The following is a 21,165-nucleotide window of genomic DNA, read 5'->3' as shown; positions in this document are numbered from 1 at the left end:
TATTAAACTCCGCAACTTTTTGAAATAAACAGGCTTTTCAATGCCTTGAGATTTATTTTCAAATAGCAATGTTAAATCAAAACAATTTACTGAATGCAAACGTCCTCTTTTTTTATGGAGCTTCGATCTACACAATGTTCACGTTTGCCGTTGTGACCTTTGACCAACACGAGTCTGTACTGATGATTCGAAGCCTCAATGCAGGTTCAATTCTTCCTGAGCCGTATTCGACTACAACTCGCAAGAACTGTGGAAGAGATCTTTACTCACAACAAAAGAAATCAGTCGAAAATACTTGAAGCGGGCGATTTATTGTCAGCTGCTTTTTAGAAGTGACAGGTTCACATAAGTTGAGATACCTGATGGTATCTTTCATTTTTCATCTGGAAAATGCCCAAAAGGCCACAAACTAAGGTCCGTTATCACAATATGATATACAGTACAGTTGACACGTAAGTACTTTATCGTCACGTTGTTAAAAGCAAATGTCAGTAACATAGGCAGCAGGTGAGAAAAAAAGCTTAATGGTTGAATACTGGCATGTCGAGGTGATGCACAGCGAGGATGTAATCCTTCTTTCAGTCTCTGGAAAACGAAGGCGTAGCCCTCGTGTGTGTATCACTCTCATACATTCTTTGAGCAAGTTCTTCTTTTTTACTGAAGACATCTTAGTGACAAAAATAAACATTCCGTCAGTCATTTCAGAGGCATCAGGTTCAGTCTCCATTCCCTTCACATTACTGTTATTCTCACTTGTGTTAAAGACTGTTAAAAGTTCCTTGAAGCTTGCAGTAGGTAAAAACACTCCCTCCTTCAGTGTCCTCTCAATCTGCACTTAACACTTTGAACTATTCTCCATAGTAATAAAAAGTAAACATTTTTTTAACCTCAGGCCATCTTATACATATTTAGATTCCTCCTGCTAACGCCATAGATCAGACTACATTTGCAGTTGAGCTACTCGACAGTATAAATAGTAAAACCTGGGCATTACTCTGCTGATATTAACCGTTGTCAGGCAGGACGACTTCATAAGTCTCCATCTCGCCTTCCTTAGTCTGTGCCTCAGGCTCGCTTCCTCCATCGTCCTCCTTCTCCGTCTTGATCTGTGCCACGCCCAGTCGATACAGAGCGTCCCGGATCACCACCTCCCCGGGCTGGCAGGCCTTCACAACCTGGCTGATCTGCTGACTCACAATGTCTCTGCTGGCCAGGAAATCCACCAGACGGTTGTAGAGGTAATAATAGGCGGTGTTGTTGAAGACCATGGCTTGTTTCGCTGCGCCGTCCTCCATTTCTTCGGTCATTTCTTTCTCCCCCCGCTCCGTCTCCAGCTCGGCCACCAGGCTGACGTAGGGCTCCAGGTCTCCGCACAGCCCCATGGAGTGGTGCTCGGGAGCAGAGGGCTGCCGGGCCGCTGGAGGATGGACCAGCCAGCAGGAGGAAGATCTGGTGACGGGGTGGACCTGCTGGTTCTCCGCCACCATGGACAGGTCGACTCTGTACGGCTGCTCCTGCAGCTCGTCGCATGAAACGAGCTGACGAGGAAAAAAACGGGAAATAATCTGAGGCATGTAACAAAGAAAACTTTACATGTTTCACAGAAAATACATGCCAAATAATCCTTTAACAATTGAAGAGTTAAAGAGCAGCATGTAAGGTTTGGTAGAGTCTTGTATGTGGCAAGAAACTAATTAACACTCCTAAATGTTTTCCCTCGATCGAGAATCTATGAGGCAACGAGCCTTAAAAAAACAAAAACACAAATTATTTGTTAGTCAGTGTTTGGTGGGTTGGGTTCTGTTCAAAAATATCTAATGTGAAGATCCTACCAAAGACACACAATAGTTCCTCGTTTTATTTGCAGTATCATTTGGACACAAAATGTACTTTTTTTCTAAACTCCACAGACTTCCTCTACAGACAACAACAAACCCACATTTCTCGTGGATCGTCTGAGTGCAAAACAGTGGAGTTAGTGGCAGAGGTGCCTTAATTAGGTTGAGTAATTCTCACAAAATTTCAGTCTTGCCAGAAAGACAAGATTTTCCCGACCACGAGTGAGAGGCGGAACGCATAAATAAAGAAAAACTTTGTGTGCTTTATTGGGAAATGTGATTAGAGTCACGCACCTCTGGCTTCTCAAAGGGATCAGAGAAGCAGCCTTGGTTCCTGCCCCACATCTGGGTTGCCAGCTCTGGATACTGCATGTCGGCGCATAGGGCCACCTGACGGGCGCAGTCGCAGACGTAGACCGGAGGCCAGTAGCGCGAGGACAGCAGCAGGTCCACGTGGTCTCGAGCCGTCTCGCCTCTCACCAAGTACTTGGAGGAACATACCACCTGGAGACGGGCAAAGACGATAACAAAAGAAAAAAAGAATAATTATAGTCTATTTGGCTGCCATGGCAAAAAAACTGCTATAATACAAGTTTTGAATGTACCTTTTTTTTTTCCCAATCAAAGTGTTTTTACCTTATGGGGGCAGACCTTGGACAGCTTGCCAGCAGTGAGATGTGCGGGAGGCTGTGAGGCGGTGGACAGGCCACTGTGTACAAGTGTGTACAGAGAGACCAGAGAGGCCAGCAGCTCAGCCTGACATGGAGGGAGGCAGAAAGAACGGTTTCATCAATACATAAGAAACTGGAATAATAATTAAAGGAACCTTTGTACCAAGTAGATTAAAGTTCACATGCAAAGCAATTTCCCAAAAAAGCCTCCCCCAGCCACAATGAAACGAGGCGATTCCTCAAATTTGAACAAGAAATGCATCGCTTGGGTAACAATGGCGCTCTTAGTATCATCAACATGGTAATAAAATACTAACCCTTATGACTAATAACTGCCCATTTCCCATTTCCTCGGCCTCATGTACACACCTTGGTGGAGCCCGGGCTGACAGTCGCTCCACAGCGACCCAGAATCGCTCTTAACTCGTCCTCAGTGTGATCTTCGATCTGGCTGAGCCTCAGTTCACCGTCATGAATGAGGCGGACCAAAATGGACGGTTCTCCTGAAACACATGATGCGAACTACCACGTTAAAAAGAAGATCTGGTGCCATTCCAGACAGCAGACAAACATCAGCGTCATGCTGTTATTCCGTCTTCAAAGTGTGAGAGAGTCGGTTGTGTGGACGACGGGTTCATCTCATGTACCTGAAAGCTGCGGCGTATTTGACAGAAACTTGTCCTTCTCTGTGTTGATAACGACGGGACTTCTCATTAGCGGCGGGGTGAAGGGGGCGATGATGGAGGCATCCACCCGTGTGATGGGGATGTCCGTGGGGAACGCCGCCTGCTCGATGGCCTCGCTCTCCATGGTCAGCCAGAAGTCGTCCACGTGCACCTCGTCCGCGACGGAAACCTCGGGCCAGGTGAACTGCGGAGACGCCACAGAGCATTCAAACGCTCGCAACACTCTCACTAGCCACGGCCCTGAGGAGGACGCAAGTGAAGTGCAAAATCACCTCCACATTTTTCAGCTCCAGCACGTTCTTTGTGTGTCGCTGTGCGATCTCCACCTTCGGAGCAACGCCACAAACGCCGCAGATCATATCGTTGTAATCTCGTACCGTCAGACATTCAAAGGCCCAGTAGCCACTCAAGAGAAGTTCTTGCACTTGAGATGATTCTTCTGGACTGAGAGCATGGACTGACGCAAATAAACAACAACAACAACAACAACAAAAAAAACAGAAAGAGAAGATGAGAGAAACATTTGAAAAGCCAGACACCAATACGGAGGATTCATTTCCAGTAGATGGGGAAGCCGTCGGACTCACCGGGGTGAGTGGGGGCGTGGTCGAGGACAGTCCTGACTGCCTGAGAGGGCGACAGGCCCAGTTTGATGCTGGTTCTGATCTTAAGGAACAGGTCAATACTCACAAGCAGTCGGTTCCCGATATTGAACAAACCTTTCAAAGCGAGAATCAGTGAGTAGACTTATAGGGGAAAAAACAAAACAGAAACCAAAACAAGCTGCTCATAGTTAGTCAGGGTTACAGTTACCATAAATACACATCATGAAGGCTTCTTGTCTTCGGCCTTAAATCTAACAACTCTGAAATCCTAAACATTTAACATTAAACAGACAATTATCAGAAAATGCCAGACGTCGTGATTTTACGATTGAAATCTTTAATATAATGATAATCAGCATTCTCATGAAACTTCTAGAACATTTTGAAAATAAGTCTTTGAGAGGAAGTAGTGGAAAAAAGCACCATGTGCTGGAATCTTTGAGGACTATGCAAAGAAATGCTGTGATGCCCCCTTCTGGCTGATTAGTGAAGTACTAGGGACTCAGCAACCCAACAAACTGTCTATGATGTACTAAGAGCGGTAATAATGCATTGCAAATACTCACATCAGGTTATTAAGTTGTAATTATACTCATATTGGCACAAGAATCTATTTTGCACCTTTTTAACCAATAAGTTGATAATTGGTCAACTCATATATTGAATATTAAAATGTTTTAATCAGCAATTTCTGTAGGCAACAAGCTGAGGTATTGAACAGAAATGTCAGGTTTTTATTTATCTTTCTTTACTGAATATAGTAAATCATGTAATTTTTATCCACTTTTTTTGTCAAAGAAGTCTGCTTTGAAAAAAATACATTTTAACAGGTGAGCTGAAATGAACTAGTCCAACTGAAAATAAAACTAAATATGGCTAACTTTTACTTTGAGTAGTCTGAGAGAGGAGAATATGCTACTTCTATCCAGGGAGTTAACAAAGATTGTTTTTTACTTGTGATCGAGTACAATTTAGAAATTGTAACAATATTGTCAGTAAAAACTCTTTGCGCACACTTGTCATGTATGTTTACCTGGATGCAGGTTGGTGAAGCTGTGCAGGGCCAGACACTGAACATTGAGACACACTTTGAGCTGCAAAGAAGCCGTCTGCATCAGAGTTTCAGTGAGCAGCCAGCAGTCCTCCTGTCCTGCGACAGTACTACAATACACACACACACACACACACACACACACACACACACACACACACACACACACACACACACACACACACACACACACACACACACACACACACACACACACACACACACACACACACACACACACACACACACACACACACACACACACACACACACACACACACGAACATACAAACGGTAGCATAGATCAGGGAACCAGGCAACAAAAGAAAAAACTAAATGTACAGACACTAAACTTGAATGCAAGATCGGTTGCAGTGCAGTGAGAACTACAAACAACGGAACCAACAAAAAGAACAGGAGTGATCTTCATCTTCTCACCTCTGACTTCCTTTAAAGAGAGGGTAGTTGCACAGACCACAGTGAGTAGCTGCGGACTCATAGAACTGAGGCCATCCAGACTCAACGAGCGTCTCGGTTTCCCCGCTGCCTTCCGGCTGCTGGTCACTCCGTTGGAAGAGAACAATCTGAAGGCGGTTGAGCTCCTGAATGAGCGATAATGTTTCCTGCAGCTCGGTTTCGCTCTCAGGAATCTGCAGGGAGCTGCGCAGTAGCTGCAAAGTACTCTGGCGCTGGATCTCCTTCTGAGCAGGACTCAGGGCCTGGTATGGATCCAGCAGAGACTCTGACTGAGAAAGGAAAGAAGAACACACACTTTTTCACATTCACACATATTTAAGGGAATTCCTTTTTGGTTGGCAGTTATTAATGAAAAGCCCTTTTTTTTTTTTTTTTATTATTTTGTAAAATATAGCTCTCTGATTATTCCATTGGTCAAGAAAATCTACAGTTTCATTAAAAGATGATTAGCTTACCTTTGTTGTCTTGGTTTTCTTCTGAGTGAGCTCGAAGCCACATTTGGGGCACAGTGCAGGTTTGTGTCTGTTCTTATACATGTAGTCACAGGACGGATTTCTACAATGACCCCTGCCTCGTGCTGTGGACAGTCCCAAGTCCTGGGACAATTTGGAGGAGATACATCAAGAGAAGCATACTCGGACAAAATGCAGCGGCTCGCAAAAGTTTTCATACCCCTTGAAGCGGGAGAGTATGAATACTTTTTGCAATCCACTGTACACTCTGACCAGCGAGGTCACTGACATTGAGATGAGAAAAAACTATAAGGAGTAAACTCACAAAGCTGGAAACGGTTTGCCGTTTGTAAGGAACAAAGGACAGAACGTTCACAATCTTGTCTGTCTGAGAGACAGACTGGCTTCTGTCTGCTGAGTCTGTATCCTGTAGAAACAAGAGTGAGAAAAGTGAATTAAAGGACACTGTGATGAAAATCTTACAGCATGTATTGATGTTATTGTCTTCTCTACAAATAGAGGCCAATTGTGTGTGTGTGTGTGTGTGTGTGTGTGTGTGTGTGTGTGTGTGTGTGTGTGTGTGTGTGTGTGTGTGTGTGTGTGTGTGTGTGTTGTGTGTGTGTGTAACCTGGGCAGTTGTGATTCGTGGGACTGTAAGGCCGAGCTGCTTCAGGGTGCTGGGTTTGAGACCTGAGAAACTCTCTTGAGGCCCTGAGGTTAGAAACACGGGTGACAGAAGAAATCTCAGAGTACACTCACAGAAAGCTGCTTCTCAGTACTGCAAACATGAGCCAGCGCAAGTCAATGACAGGAATTATAAGTAATAAACCTGCAAGTCATTGAGTTAAAAAATTTTTTAAAAAACTAAATATTATATCCAACTTGCTATTATAGATTGGTTAAAGATATTCGTTGTTTAGATTTTGCATTCTTTTGAGGGTTGGATTTGAGATGAAATGTTTATAATACTATTTTCTGAGTCAGACCGAATAATCTCCTTTCTTTATGAGAAGAAGTAGAATAATTCAATAATAATTTAATAAAAACCAAAACTTAACTTTACAACAATAGTGCGAAGAAATTCGGACTAAAGATGTCTTACTGCTTCACAGAGTCTTTGTTGGTATCATAATAATCAAAATCAAATGTGCAGTACCAGAAGATGATTTATTGTTGTTTGCACTCTGACATTTTCCTTTTTCTGGAAGGACAGTTATGAACTGAAACAAAGCCCGGCCTGAAACACAAACACGAGCAGAACTGTAACTCAATGTGTAATCATCTTTTATTTAACACAAGGAAAAGAGTGTTGTTTTGTTTCACCTGTACTGTTGCAAGCAGGAAGGATCGGTCTCATGGGCCTCTTGTGCGCAGCCACGGTGCTCCTGTCCTGACTCTCCACTAAAGCAGTTTCAGGATTGTTTTTCAATTGTCTACTTGATGAAAGAGAAAGAAAATGTGTTATGTAAGGTGCAAACTGTTGGCAAGAATTAAGTAAACAACTGCAATAAGTACATCCATCTTCTTTCTACTGCACTTTATTAAACTAGTTGTGGGGAACTGCAACAGATCCCAGTGCACGAAGGGTGAAAGCACGAACAAACAATGAAACTATGTTTGATATATTAACTACTCTCAACACTACCATCTGTAGTCGGTGTTCTACATAGTCTGCACTCTTTTCATCCAACAATGACACGCGCTATGAAGTCCACACAGCAGCCAGCATTTGCGTGAGACTCACCTCGTCTGAGCCTGTGTCTTGATGCTGCTGCCCTCTGGTGGCGTCCGAGCTGCAAGTGCACGCTTTTTGAAAATCTGCTGAGCGTCTCTGTTGTTTGTGATGATGTTTGTTTTAATATCAACCTTTTTCTTCTGAGGAGGTGTTGGTGTTGACTGAGAGTTTTGATTTGACTTGGATTTTAATGTCTGTTGCGTCTTTTTCTCAGGAGCTCCTTTTTCTTCTGTCTTCTTTGCCTGATTCATGAATGCAGCTTAATGTAATGGCACTGTGTTTCAAACGGCATGCTTCTAAAGAATTACACGGCCCTTACCCCAGGTATCCACTTCCCGCCTAAATGGTTGCCACATTCAGGACATGTTGGTGGTTTGTGGCGGGTGACGTACATAAATGAGCAGCCAGGGTTGAGACACCTCCCATGACCTCTTCTGGTGTAAGTCTTCGCAGACTGCAAAAGGAAAGAGTTGAAAACCTTCAATGATGTCTCCAAAGTCTGACTGATCAAACACCATGGGCCTACGTGAAAGCATTCTTTATTTCAAAACCGTCAGGGCTGAATGCTCAGACTGGACTCGTATGGTGAGTCCTCACCATTTTATATGGAGGTTTGGTGGGTTTCTCCATCCCAGCTCGTACAGGAACCATCATCACTGGGCCCACAGTGCTGACACTCGCCAAAGACTTGGACTCAATCTGCAGTGAGAGAAAAATGAGCACAACTATTTGGGGTTAAAAGGTCATTTACACAGTTTTTTTGAAGTCCCATCTATATTTGACAGTTGAAATGAATAAAAGCATTGTATGTAGGAAAAGAAGGACATTTACAGTAAGTTTTACCTGTGTTGGTATGATGGCTACCACCTGCGCAGCCTCCCCTTGTGCCTGCTGCACCATTGTCCCACAGTATTCACTACTGGCAGCTCTTGTCTCGTTTCCTGTCTGCGTGGTCACATTTGCCACAAGGTCAGCCGAGGCCTGTGAGACGTGGCCATCTGTGGAGGCCGATCCTTGGATTGATAAGGAGGCGGAAGATGAGGGCGGGATTCCCTGGAAGGCCACAGGAGGAGACATGTCTGCCGTTTCCTCTGCTATGTCTTCAACAACAATGGGGTGCTCAGAAAGTTCGATCTCTTCACCCAACCCGAGAGGCGGGAACTGGGATTCCTGGGTTACAGATACTGAGGGTATGGCTCCTTCAGCAGGACTGTCCAGAGACTCTGCGCCTGGCTCTGAGCAAGAGCCGCCGGGCTGGTGATTGGAGGAGCAGTCTTCAGACAAGACATAGTAGCTGGTCCTCGGTAGGATTTTACGGAAACCTGGCAGATCTTTGGAGGGGCTAAGAGATGACTGGGAGAGAAGCACAAACATAAAGTGTTGAATCATTCGCTCACTTTACTGGACTCAGGGGAATTCAGTCATTACTGAGAAAAAGAAATAGAATAGAATAGAATAGAACAGAAATACTTGATTAATCCCAGAGGGAAAAATTCCTAAAAATGTAGGCCAGTTTGGTCAATGATAGACACTCTTCTTTGGACATCAACAATTATTTAGATTTCTATCAGAAACTGGTGAATGATGAATCACTGTTGAGCACAAAACCATTAGTGTTGACTGTCTGAACTTGGGTATTAAGATTTACACGGTAAACAAATACAATTTCAAAAGAAAAGCAGAAATTTTAAGTTGCAAACTAATACATTCTCATCAAATATTATTTTTCTTTTTCTGGATTCCTACTTAAATAATTACATATGGAAAGCTTTTCTATTTTATTATCGGTGTAAAATAAATTGAAGGTACAAAAACTGCTCGTGCACTTTGTACACACTGAAAGAAAGATGTAACTTACTGTATCCATGCCTTCTTTCTCCAGCTTGGCTTTCTCCAGGTAGTAGCTTTTCTCTGCCACGCTGAGCCTTTTCCAGCTCTCACTGATGCGTTTGTTGATCTCCGACTGGGGCAGATTAGGGATTCCCAGTTGCATAATCTGGTGAACATCAAAGTAGTACAGAAGGTAGGCAGACCTAAAAAAAAAAAACAACAACAACACACATTTCACAAATTAATTTCAACGTCAGTGAGCATTCAGAAAGTGGCTACACAACCTTTTTGATATCGACTTTACCTGGGCTTTTTGGGTCTCTCAGTATTGTCTTCTTGAACTTTACTCTTTCTCTTCTTTGGGGTCATCGTCTCTATTTGGTTGTAATTGCTCTCTACCTCCTCAGTCACTTTCACAACCTCAAACATCTCCAGTTTCTCCATGATTCCCAAGGATCTTGGACTAAATGAAAAAAAAAAATGCCTTAGATGAGTTGTGTTGTGCCATGTATGAGTGCATAAGTCTGCCAGCTGGAGGTCACATGAAGCTCCTGCTGCTGTATGGGGATGCTGGGAATTCTAGGAACTGATAAAAAAAAAGAAAATAAACGTTAAGAAACTCAACCAGAGTTCAATTATACACTGACAAGCTGCACCAAGATTACATTGATTTTTGTGGGTGTCATTATTCTAATGTTTTAAGATATATCAATTTGTAAATTGTCTAAATTTACAGGAGAAGAACTCGTGAAAAATAAAGACAAACTTTATAGTGATCTTGGGTTTTCTGTGATCTTCATGTGTGCAAAATGTCAATAAAGCCTTGACGCATTTGGAGGGACTTTACACTTGTATTTGTCAGTGTCTCATGTAAAGGAAGATGAATGCTGGAGAACTTTTTATGGTGTACTAGTCCACGAGTTCATTGTACTCCGGATGCTGCATAATCTATTAACTACACGACTGAACATGCAGTAATGTGCATGTATCTGGGGGTCCCGGCCCCATTATCTCATAATAGAGGTAAGTTAGCAATAGCAGCTGATTAGGGCTCGTTAAAGCAGCTGATATACGCATCGTTCCAGCTGTCCCCGGTGCATTTGGCTCAGATATGAACTGTATCGACGTTAAAAACGCAGCTCCTTCCGTGCTTTGACAGCAGGTTTAATGGCGTGTGTTCATACTGCCTGCACAGTCCGTCCGTTATCCAATGAAATCCCTGCTTATTGAAAACCTTACCTACGATGACCCGAGGCTCTGCAAACTGCTCTGAGCGGTCACTACGACTCCCCGGACAAGTTGTGCATTGTGACCACGGTGCGTAGTGCTGAAAAGTGCCAATGCTTCATGTTAAGTGGAAAACAGAAACGTGAAAGAGCTTTAAAGTAGCTTCGTTTTCTCGACGTCTTGCGAAAAACATGGCGCTTTGTTGCCATGGTCTTCGACCAATCACAGTCGAGAATAAACCAGCACGGACCAATCACAGAGGACGTTTTTGACACGTGAAAATAATAAGTTTTTCCAGTGGACAGTATCTGTAAGGGGCCATGTAAGGGCGCTGTTTGTATTATTATTATTATTATTATTATTATTATCATCGATAATAATAATAACTTTTTTCACAATGCATGGTAGTATAGGGCTTTATTTGTTGGCCCTCCAAACACACTTTTAGTGTAATGCAAATACATTAACACAATTTCAAAGAATTTAAAATAATGAAAATTAGACAAATGCATTATTCTCCTAGATACACAATCACAATTCGAATCTAATAATAGGATGAAAAATACATGAATGAATTAAAAACACTAAAGTAACACCAATAAACAAAAAAGCCGAGGGCATGAAGCATTTTTAATTTACATTTAATTCAAAATTTTAATCTAATCAGTCTGTCTGTCTGTCTGTCTATCTATCTCTCTATCTATCAATCTAGCTGAGCAATATTCTATTTCTTGTTTAATAATTTTGTGTGTGTGTGTTTTGCTGAAACAAAGCAATTTCCTGTAAATGATCAATAAAATGCCATTCTATTCTATAAGGACAGTAAGAACATGAATAGCTACAAAAACAGATATAATACAGTAAAGGAACAACTAATAGAAATAGAGATACTCCGTGGAAATATTTGTGTATTAGTTGTACATTTATTTTCCTTTAAATTACAGGAACCATATTCTCCTACTATATAATTTCTGAAGTATCTCTAAGTCTGTTGATACATATTTGGTCTGTTTTACTTTTTCTATTGCTCCTCTCTCCCTTCAATTTGTTTTAACAAGCAAACACATTCGACTAAGTTTTATTTCGTACACTTTGGATCGCCAGTCTAAGCTAATCGAGTTGAAGCAGCAGCTCAGTCCTGCTAAACGATGCCAGATCTACTCGCTGAGGAAAAATGGCGGATGACAAGGTGAGCGAGCCTCTCTGTTTTCTACCTTCAAATGTATTGACTTCACCTGTTTGGTGAAATGGCAGCGAGAGCAAGAGCAGCCGACGTGCTGGTTTGTGTGAGTCGCAGGCAGCTCCGTGTTGCCATGAGTGAGATCGGAGAGGATTCGCCGAGAAACGGCTCGTCCTTTGAGGCAGAAAACTTCCAGAAAACTGTTTACCGACAGGGGGTCAGATCGCCCTCAGATCTGAAATATATCATGTTTATCTCATGGTCTGCTTTTATTTCAGGATCCTCTAAAACAGTTGAAAGATCTAAATCAGCTCAAAACCCAACTGGAGGAGATCCAGAGGAGAGTGGAGAGTGAAGTCTCGGCAGGACTTCCTCAGGTAAATCTCCCTCGTGTTCGTGGATGTGGGTTCTGTCTTCTGGCAGCGAAGTGAGACTATACCCAATATTGTTGTATGTGTCTGCACAGATCACCGACCCTTTATATCGTTTACAACAGAGCTTTATAACAGATTTGTGAAATAATCACGAAGACGCATAAATGATATCAGAGTGATGCAGATTAGAGCAGAAAATTGTTTCAACACAAAGCGAACGACAAATACAATAATTATCACACTGAGATCAAATACTGCCTCAAATACACACAAAACAACCTTGAATAATGATTCATATGAGCCACACAGTGGTCATATTGACACAGGGAAATTACCTAATAACAGAATATAACAATTAGAATTGCTCAGGCTTCAGAATTAGTACGTAGAGATGTAGGATCGCCATTATAGTATAGTTTCCTGCTCATCACGCTCATTGTTTTTTTTTTTTTCTGTGTCAGATCTCCAGTAGAAATGAGGCTTATGTCCATTGTGTTGTTCCCGTAGGGGAGCTCTGTGTTGGGGTCGCCGTTTCTGAAAGGCTTCTTGGCCGGCTATGTGGTGGCCAAACTACGCTCCTCGGCCATCCTGGGCGTGCTGCTGGGAACAGCCACTGGCATTTATGCGGCACAGAACTATCAAGTGCCCAATATTGAAAGGACCGTGAGAGACTATGTGAGCAGTTTGAAAAAAGGACCCAAGTAATTTGGGCTGACTGCTGGGTTTGCCAGTAACAAGCCACAGCTCACTGAGAATTCAGGATTGATGTAAACTGGATGATAATGGATATTTTCCTTTAACTGGAAGAAAACAACAACAACAACAAAAAAAAAGACTGGCTATTTCCATAAATCTTTTATTTTAGGCTTTTTTTTTTTTTTTCTTCTTTGTATTGTCCAATGTCACACACCATGTAAAACCTTGTGAATTCAGGGGTTTATAAATTGGTCTTTCACATTTCATAGCCTGTTTTAGATGAGCTGCCTGGAGCAGCTGTCAAAACTCATTTATGGTCATGTTTAAAATATGCGGTATTTCCTGTGAAGTTTTCATACAGCTTTATTTTCCAGCATCGCATCCACCGACAGATTTATATAGAGAAAAACTGAATCCGGTATTTAATGAACGATATTCCAATGGTTGAGATTGACAGTGATTTACTTATAAAGAACTAGAAGTGAGGGTTTATTTTGCAATACAAATAGTGTTCAGGTTAGTTCAAATTAGGAGAGTTTGTTGTGTGTGTTGTTCATGATGATCGTCATTGAGAACGTGGGGCCGGCAACCTCGGTGAAGCTGAAGAGTGAGTGTGTGAAGAAGATAAAGTGGGGTGTCCTTTTAGGCCTGATGGTCCTTATCTATGGCTCTCATGCGCCTCTCATCACGCTCACCAAAGAAGACGGTCAAGTCCCTTTCAACCCGTCCTCGTGTGTCGTAATGATCGAGGTGGCTAAACTCCTCATCTCTCTGGCCACCCTTGTCGTAACCGACGGCACGTCAGCGTTGCATGCTCCTCCGTCCTTTGTCCTTGTGGCTCCCTACGCAGTCCCCGCCGTACTCTACGCCCTCAACAACAACCTGGTTGTCCTCATGCAGGCTTACATGGACCCAAGCTCATACCAAGTGCTCTCTAATCTTAAAATTGCCTCCACTGCTCTGCTCTACTCCCTCTGTTTGGGGCGAAGGCTCCGGAACTCTCAGTGGCTCGCCCTGGGCCTCCTCATGTTCGCAGGGGTGTGCCACAGTTATAGCAGCCTCGATCTAGAAGACACCGAGAGTGCCGAGGAAGGTCCCAGGCTTCATATCACACTGTGGGGGATTTTCCTCGTGCTGCTGTACTGCTTCGTTTCGGGGCTGGCAGCAGTTTACACAGAAATGGTGCTCAAGAGCCAGAGGCTGCCACTCAGCCTGCAGAACCTCTACCTCTACATGTTCGGGGTGGCAATCAATTTGCTGTGTTCCTTGTCCTCTCTGGCAAGTGACAAGAGCTTTCTGGAGGGCTATTCTGGATTGGTGTGGGTCATCATATCAGGGCAAGCGGCTAATGGACTCCTGATGTCTGTGGTTCTCAAGCATGGCAGCGGGATCACCAGACTCTTTGTCATTTCCTGCTCCATGCTGGTCAATGCTCTACTGTCTTGGGCTGTGTTAGGTCTGCAGCTCACTCCTTTCTTCCTTTTACCTGCTGTCACGGTCGGACTGGCCGCTTACCTTTATTACAGACAGTAAAGCTTTTAAATAAATAAAGCTAATTTAACTCTAGCAGATGCTCTCATTAGTCTGCCAGGATATTGTTTTAGCTCTTGAGATTAGATTTTTCAGAAGTGTTTTTCTTTCTTTTCTTTGCCTTTTATTTATCTGCCTTCAGTTTCCTTTGAGAATCTGCCCCAAAGTTGTTGATTTTCCAGCAGATTGATAAAGAGTTGATGGTCTTGACACTGTTTCAGTAAATTATTGTTTTAATACAGGTAGATGATATATGTTAAGATAAACATTCTAAACTGCTGCTGTTGTCTCGTTTTTGTTAGTTTTTTTCATTTTGTATCACATCCTCTGCCAACAATATAATAAAGTTATACAGCATGTCATAAACCATTAAACTGTCAAACATCTTTTTATCCTAGTCTTTTTCATAAATGATACACCCGATTCATATACCATAATAATGTATTCATTGCTGTTGGGATTTCAGGTCAGCCATTGGATCGCCTCTTACAGCCAGAGCATCCTTTAACTCTCCCAGTGCTGTGAAACAAACCAAAAAAAAAGAAGGAAATATTTACGCCTGTCTGTAATATGATCGTCACATGCTTTGTAAATACACGCTGACCTTTACAGAGTTGTTTGTTGTCGGCCTGCAGTTGCTGGTTGTGTGCAGATAGGTAGATGGCGTCCTGCACGGCTTCAAGCAGCACGGCTCTGTATCGGTCCTCTGAAAGCTTCCTCTGCTGCTCGCTCACCTGACGAAACACTCCGAACACCTAGAGAGCCACAGGACGAAAACAAGCTGATACAAATTACTAAAGCACTTGAACAAAGGGCTTATTACAGAGATCGCTCAGTTTTTCTAGACTTGTCGGTACATTTGTCTTCCGTAGACACATCAGAAACAAAATACAGCATAGGACTTGTATATCTGTATGTATGTATATGACCTTTTTTTCCAATATTCATTTCAATCATTAATAGATGTTTTTTGGGGGGTTTTAAATAGCGTTTTGCCAACATTAAGTCATCCGATGAGGAAAAGATAAAAGATACTGTCTTGGAACTGAAAGGTAATAAATGCAAAATGAGAAATTAAAAGCTGTTTAACAGGCTATGATATCAAAGTGTGAGTGTTAATAGGTAGGCAGTTGAAGACAGTAACAATGGACCATCTTTTTTTGTGTGTAGTCTGTAGTCAAATCAACGTCTCTATGTGCGAAACACTACAGCTTGGAAAAGAATAAGTTTATAGTCAAATATTGGAGTCTGCACACGCTGTGTGTGAGAGCTGACAGCCCGACAATGGAGCTTTTTTCCGAGACAAAGTGAAAAAATTACAATATGTAGAACATTTAAACATACAGTAGACCAAACAATTTCTCTACTTTATCATTCTAGATGTTAGAGACTGAGTTAAAGACTCAGGCTATGACAGTTACATGCTGCACATACAGTACAGCACGCAAACTATGTCAATGTGACATTTAATTTGCCTTGAGATTTACTTCCAACAACCAAACTCCCACCTTTAGGCTCTCCTCCCGCAAGCAGTGCAGCTCAGTCTGGTGTGTGCGGTATTGTTCCTGCAGGTCTCTCTCTGCCTGCTGGGCCTCGGCCCTCAGAGCCTCAACCTGCAGCACCAGGAACTGCCTCTCTCTGGTCAGCACCAGCAGCTCTCTCTGCGGACCCTCTATCTGACAAATGAATGGATGAAGCCTTTAGAAGTTAAAAAGAAAAAAATGCAAGGAAATAACAGAATTAAGTTGCAAATGCAGTGGTTTTTCCACTGCCCACCATAAATCCAGCCTTGCATTAATGTAAACTGACTCAGCATCCTCAGCTAAGATAGATCACAACCAGAGTAATGTAAAGCAACGGTGCGTCTCATTATCTCACCGGAAGCTCGTCCAGTGCCAGGTCTCTCTCCATCTTCTCCACCTCCTCCTGAATTAATTTCCCGTGATCGTCCTGGAGTTGCCTCCTCCGCTCTTGCGCTTTGTTGTATTCCAACTGAGACTAATCATTAAATTGGCAAAATAAATGTCTTGGTGTGGGTTGCCCACTTTAGTGCACATAAATTGTATTCAGATGTTAAAAACACTATCGACTCAGCTTTGTGAATGTGTTATTCAACCAGATAGAAATGCAGTGGTTTGAGAAAATACACAGCCCCCTTTACTTTTCACTCCTTTTGTTCTCTTAACCTACATTTCAGGACAAAAAGTGAACCACAAAATACAACGAAATCCCGGTAGATGTCTACAATTAAGTCAAAACCTCAGCCTGAGCAAATAAGATGATATTGTATAGATCTCTAAGACTTCATGTGTTCCCTGGATCACAGCAGCTGTGTGGAAAAATGCATATGGAAATTTGCAGGACTCCTCTTTGAGTTTTCTGCCTGTAAGCACAAAATTGAATGAAAACTCTGCAAAATGACCTTTTCAGAAACACTCCACTTCCACCGGGCCTGCACAGGAGGTCGGCTCGGTGGAAGCTGCCTTTGAGTCGGAGGCGCAAATGGCCTTTTGGGGTTTTTAAGTTTCTAAATCATCACAATTTCAAATGAAAAAAATAGGAGGAGAAACAAAATCTTGTGTCCAAAAAGTTATAATGTCTTCTTCATAGAGCAAAAACGTCTGAAAGAAAAAAAACGTGTTATTGCCTTACATGACCCCTGCATTTGATGAAACATGGGTGTAGTAGCATCATTATAAAAAAAACGATGTCTACCATAAAGAGTGTGTTCAAAGAGAAGGGTATTGTGTTTGGTCCTGAGTGATTCAAATGCCAGTCGGTGTTTTCTACCTGTTGACAGAGAGGAAATGTGTCGGTCTCGTTCTTTAGCGTCTCCTCTCTGAGCGCCTCCTTTAACTGCTGGATTCTCGCTATCCTCTCCTGGACTTTTTCAACAGACCCTTTTCCTTCTGTTAATATGAAAAACATTCAGAGTCAACTGGCGGGTGCCGGCATTAGTATTTTTTGAATTGAGGGGTGTTACCGTTTATATGTTCCTCCATCTCCTGTCTCAGCTGGTCTTGCAGGTGTTGGATTATTTCTGGGTTCCCTCTCTGGTCAGTCTGTTGATTAATATTTGAAGACTTGCAGTTCTGCCAAATGATTTCAACATTTAGAGCTGAATTATCTCTTCTTCTACTGCTACTATTGATGATAATATCAATACGTGACGACTCGCTTCACAAAGATAGCATTTTGGTGACGGAAAAGGATTTCAGGTTTCAACCTTTAATTTGACTTTCAGCTTCTCTGACTCCCCTCGTCTCTTTTCCCACGACTGATTCTTCACAATCTGTCGCAGAGATAACAGGAGACACTTCCAGCAATGAAATCAGACCTGCTGCGGAGCTCGATTCAGTAATATTATTGTATGGGTTACCTGCAGGTCTTGAGTCAGCTCGGCGAGCCTGTAAATGCCGTGACCTTGGCTTTCCCCTTGTGACATTATCACACCTCTTAGCTCAGTGATGCTCTCGCGGATCTCTTGCTCAGCTGACCTTGGACTCCATCGGGCAGCAGCAGCCGTAGTTACCATATTTCTCACTCTCTGAGCCAAGTCTAAAGCAGCGTGTGCTTGGTCGTCTAACACCGCTGTAAGGAATTTGGAATCCATTTGTCGCCCACAGTTATTGTAATTTGATGTTGTCGTCATGTGAAGCAGCACACTCACCTTGTGCGTTGATGCAGCAGATGAGGACGGTCTTACTGTTTCCTGTTAAGGCTTCATTAAGGAGAGCGTGGAGGAGGTTATTGCTGGTTATGGCAGCAGGATTTGAGATTTGATCCACGACCTTCAATAGTGGACTGACTCTGGAAAAGGAATTTTTCAACTGTTATTGATGAGTCGGGAAAATATTCATCCATCAGTTTTTTTAGGTTAAAAATGGATGGGTATGCCTTTATAATCACAACCTAACCTTTCATGTTTTTGGGCTGCGGGAGGATAGTACTTAGATTGTAAACGTACAAAACTCCACATAAAAATCCCGGAATTGTACTGTGGAATTGAGAGAGCAAACCACTACACCACTGTACAGCCCCTAAAGAAACATATCTGTTCATCCTCGATTCAGTTCATCCAACATAGAATCATATCTACAGACAATTTTAGAGGCATTAATTAACCTCACATCTTTCTGGAGTGGGACAGGAACCGAGACCCCCCCCAGAGGAAGTGCTAACTTTGCACAGAAAGTCTCCGACTGGGTCATTGTGAAGGGTGAAAGAGTACAACACATAAAATCTGTAAAAATATTTAAAAACTATTTCAGTCCCACACTCTACTAGATTTTGTGTTTTTCTCATAAGTAAAAAAAAAACAAAAAAAAACTTAAAATATTAAAAGTAACATTGCAGAATGCAGGAATATTCATTATAATGTTATCAAAATCAGCTCATCTAATTCCTGGCAATGAGACTCTGAATGTAAACTAAACTGTGCCTGAAGATCTTAAAAGCCTTTTATTGTAATGTTAATATAAGAGGTACAGGATGTTGTTGTTCCTGCTGAATAAGAGGTCTTTTCCACTGCAGAGTCGAACTTGTTTTAGCGAGACAAGTGCACGTGCTGGCAGTCACTCAGGTTTACTGCTGCAGTGACAAACATCCAGCCTGCAACATGCTGTATGCACCTTTTAATCATGTTGGTATGAGCTGTCAGCGCTCCACTCGTTCCTCCGATGCACGCCTGCGCTCACACCCCCTACTCAAAACGCCACCCTGCCTCTCATCGCCAACTGCCGGAGTTTCTACTGACATTTCAAAAGACCCGCCCACACCCATCATCCACTGGTGAGCTTTGAGTCCGCAACTCCCCTTTCAGGAGGAAGCCAGTTTGTAGTTTTGACAACCCTGACGGCTTTTGCGAGGACAAATAAGTCAAGACAGTGAACGTTTCCGCTAATAATTAACAATATTGTCAATATGTCATGACTAAGAACGTTGACTCCAACATCTTTGTATGTTTGATGCGTCACAAAGCCCATCCGCGTCGGGATGTCAAACTCAATTTTGGTCCAGGGGCCACATGCAGCTCAGTTTTATCTCCAACCAGTAAATGATTAGATAATGACCTTCAAATAACAACAAAAATATTGTTAATTGTTAATATTGATATATGTCAAATATTTTTCCTCTTTATTTTAGTGTGAAAACCTAAGAAAAATATACATTTTAGTATAAAATAAAATTATCTGCACTTTCAAGATTGTGCTAACAGTAAATTTGACTGAAAATAAAGTTTTTTGTTGTAGTTTTCATACTTTGTAGGTCATGGACTCTCTGGTGGTTTGCCTTTCACTCAAGAACTGTGTTTGACATCCATTTGAGAATTGTGGGGAGTTGGAGCAGAAATGTGCAGGTTGCTCGGCCATTACACAGACAGACAGACAATCACACACAGAAAAGGCTAATCTAATCTAATCTAATCTAATCTAATCTAATCTAAGAAGCAAGATTTCCATTGTAAACGAAAGCCAGAGTCTTTGGCCCAAACTAGAGATGTACATCACGGGTAGCCTCAGTGAGAGCAGTGCTGCATGGGAGTAATGTCCAGGTTCACCATGTGACTGACCCTCTGAGGTCTGTCCTGGTGGCTCCTCCTGCCAGGCTGAACAGCTGCAATCTGCTGCGGCAGACATCCGACTCCAACGCCCCCGGATGAAGTTTCCACTCCAGAAACACAGAGAATAAGGAACTGCATCTGTGAACACACACGCACACGCACACACACACTTAACACGTTCTTACGTTTCAGGAGATTTAAAGCTGACCGACACGCGGTACAATCTCATTTTAAACGTCTGACAAATGGGGCCAAAGAAAGACAAATCTCTGCCTTTGCGTTCGGATTAAACCAACTTCACAGAGTATACACAGAGTTCATCTGACCTGTGCTTTATTTCGACCTACCGGCTGAAAATGGAGCCTCCATTGGTCTTCATAGTCTCCCTGCATGTTTCATACAGACGGAAGGCTTCTTCTGCTGAGCTCACACACGCCTCACACAAACCCCCAACAAAACTAAGACAAAGAGTAATTATTTAGCTGGCTTTCACAATAAGCATTAGGGATGAGTTTTAAATATATTGTTTATAAAATAAAGATGGAGAATTCATTTGTGACATACTTTCCAAGGACTGGATGTGTCACCAGTTGTAGAGTCTGTTTGTTGAGGTTGAGGAGGTCCACGGCGCTGCCATCTGGATAAAACTGACATTGATAGGCATTAGCTTTGACCCAAAGCATCACCCTTAGTCACATGTTCTATGTTTTTACTATTGACTAGAAGACAAACCTGAAGAAATGACACAGAGATGAACAAGTCCTGTTTTATTCGCTCCGCCGCACAGCTAAACACATTTGCTAAAAACTAAAACACAAAGGGAAAAGTGAGATTTATCAAGAAAGAGAAACACAATCCAATCTCAAGTGTAAATTGTTTCCACTCCACCTGTGCGATGATACGCTGGTCAATCAATGACCTAACTGTCTCTGTGGAGGCCCCAGATATCAGCAAAGCTCCATTATACCCACTGGAAATGGACTCAGCGAGCGGCTGCAGGAGCTCACAGTGAAAACCCTGAAGATTCATATTGAGACTTTAGTTTCCAGACGTCACATTATAGAGAGCTGGTGTTAAAAGGCTTGTAAAAGAGGGGAATCAGAGGGGTTGTTTACCTCTATGTCATCAACAGCAACAACTTGGTCAAATGAGAAGGATTTTATTGCCTGAGTGAAATGGAAGAAATCCACATTTAAGCACAGTCCCCGCAGAACAAATAAATAAATGCTGTGTGCAGTGCATAAAACTGA

The 21,165-nt window shown here is 42.5% G+C and overlaps 3 protein-coding genes across 5 annotated transcripts; 2 read left to right on the top strand and 1 right to left on the bottom strand.

Moving 5' to 3' along the window:
• Nucleotides 1-292: 292 nt before the first annotated feature.
• hmgxb3 (HMG box domain containing 3) lies at nucleotides 293-10,771 on the bottom strand. Of its 3 annotated transcripts, none has more exons than XM_080465157.1 (21): nucleotides 10,585-10,771; nucleotides 9,650-9,808; nucleotides 9,374-9,548; nucleotides 8,359-8,868; nucleotides 8,113-8,214; nucleotides 7,835-7,969; nucleotides 7,525-7,757; nucleotides 7,104-7,213; nucleotides 6,937-7,017; nucleotides 6,409-6,491; nucleotides 6,106-6,207; nucleotides 5,784-5,924; nucleotides 5,290-5,597; nucleotides 4,834-4,961; nucleotides 3,783-3,914; nucleotides 3,468-3,652; nucleotides 3,157-3,379; nucleotides 2,879-3,012; nucleotides 2,475-2,594; nucleotides 2,133-2,342; nucleotides 293-1,538 (listed from the first exon to the last, which is right to left on the bottom strand). In XM_080465157.1, exons 2-21 carry the CDS (start codon nucleotides 9,787-9,789, stop codon nucleotides 1,005-1,007), a joined length of 3,786 nt encoding a protein of 1,261 aa, XP_080321283.1. In that variant the 5' UTR covers nucleotides 9,790-9,808; nucleotides 10,585-10,771; the 3' UTR covers nucleotides 293-1,004. The 3 variants fall into 3 exon arrangements, with proteins under 3 accessions (XP_080321283.1, XP_080321281.1, XP_080321282.1); XM_080465155.1 differs by having other exon boundaries at nucleotides 7,104-7,216; nucleotides 8,347-8,868; nucleotides 10,585-10,687; XM_080465156.1 differs by having other exon boundaries at nucleotides 8,347-8,868; nucleotides 10,585-10,687.
• A 938-nt stretch (nucleotides 10,772-11,709) lies between these two features.
• On the top strand, nucleotides 11,710-14,738 carry LOC308111232 (SLC35A4 upstream microprotein). The gene is made up of 3 exons (XM_080466056.1): nucleotides 11,710-11,761; nucleotides 12,031-12,129; nucleotides 12,634-14,738. The coding sequence occupies exons 1-3, from the start codon at nucleotides 11,747-11,749 to the stop codon at nucleotides 12,829-12,831; spliced, it is 312 nt and encodes a 103-aa protein (XP_080322182.1). The 5' UTR covers nucleotides 11,710-11,746; the 3' UTR covers nucleotides 12,832-14,738.
• Nucleotides 13,378-14,355, top strand: LOC308111231 (putative UDP-sugar transporter protein SLC35A4; the record flags this gene model as incomplete). The annotated part of the gene is made up of 1 exon (XM_080466055.1): nucleotides 13,378-14,355. One exon carries the CDS (start codon nucleotides 13,378-13,380, stop codon nucleotides 14,353-14,355), a length of 978 nt encoding a protein of 325 aa, XP_080322181.1.
• Nucleotides 14,739-21,165: the final 6,427 nt, after the last annotated feature.

The sequence above is a fragment of the Lipophrys pholis genome (genome assembly GCF_963383615.2).
Source record: "Lipophrys pholis genome assembly, chromosome: 6".
In the NCBI taxonomy this organism is placed as follows: Eukaryota; Metazoa; Chordata; class Actinopteri; order Blenniiformes; family Blenniidae; genus Lipophrys; species Lipophrys pholis.
This window is presented reverse-complemented; position numbering and strand designations above follow the sequence as displayed.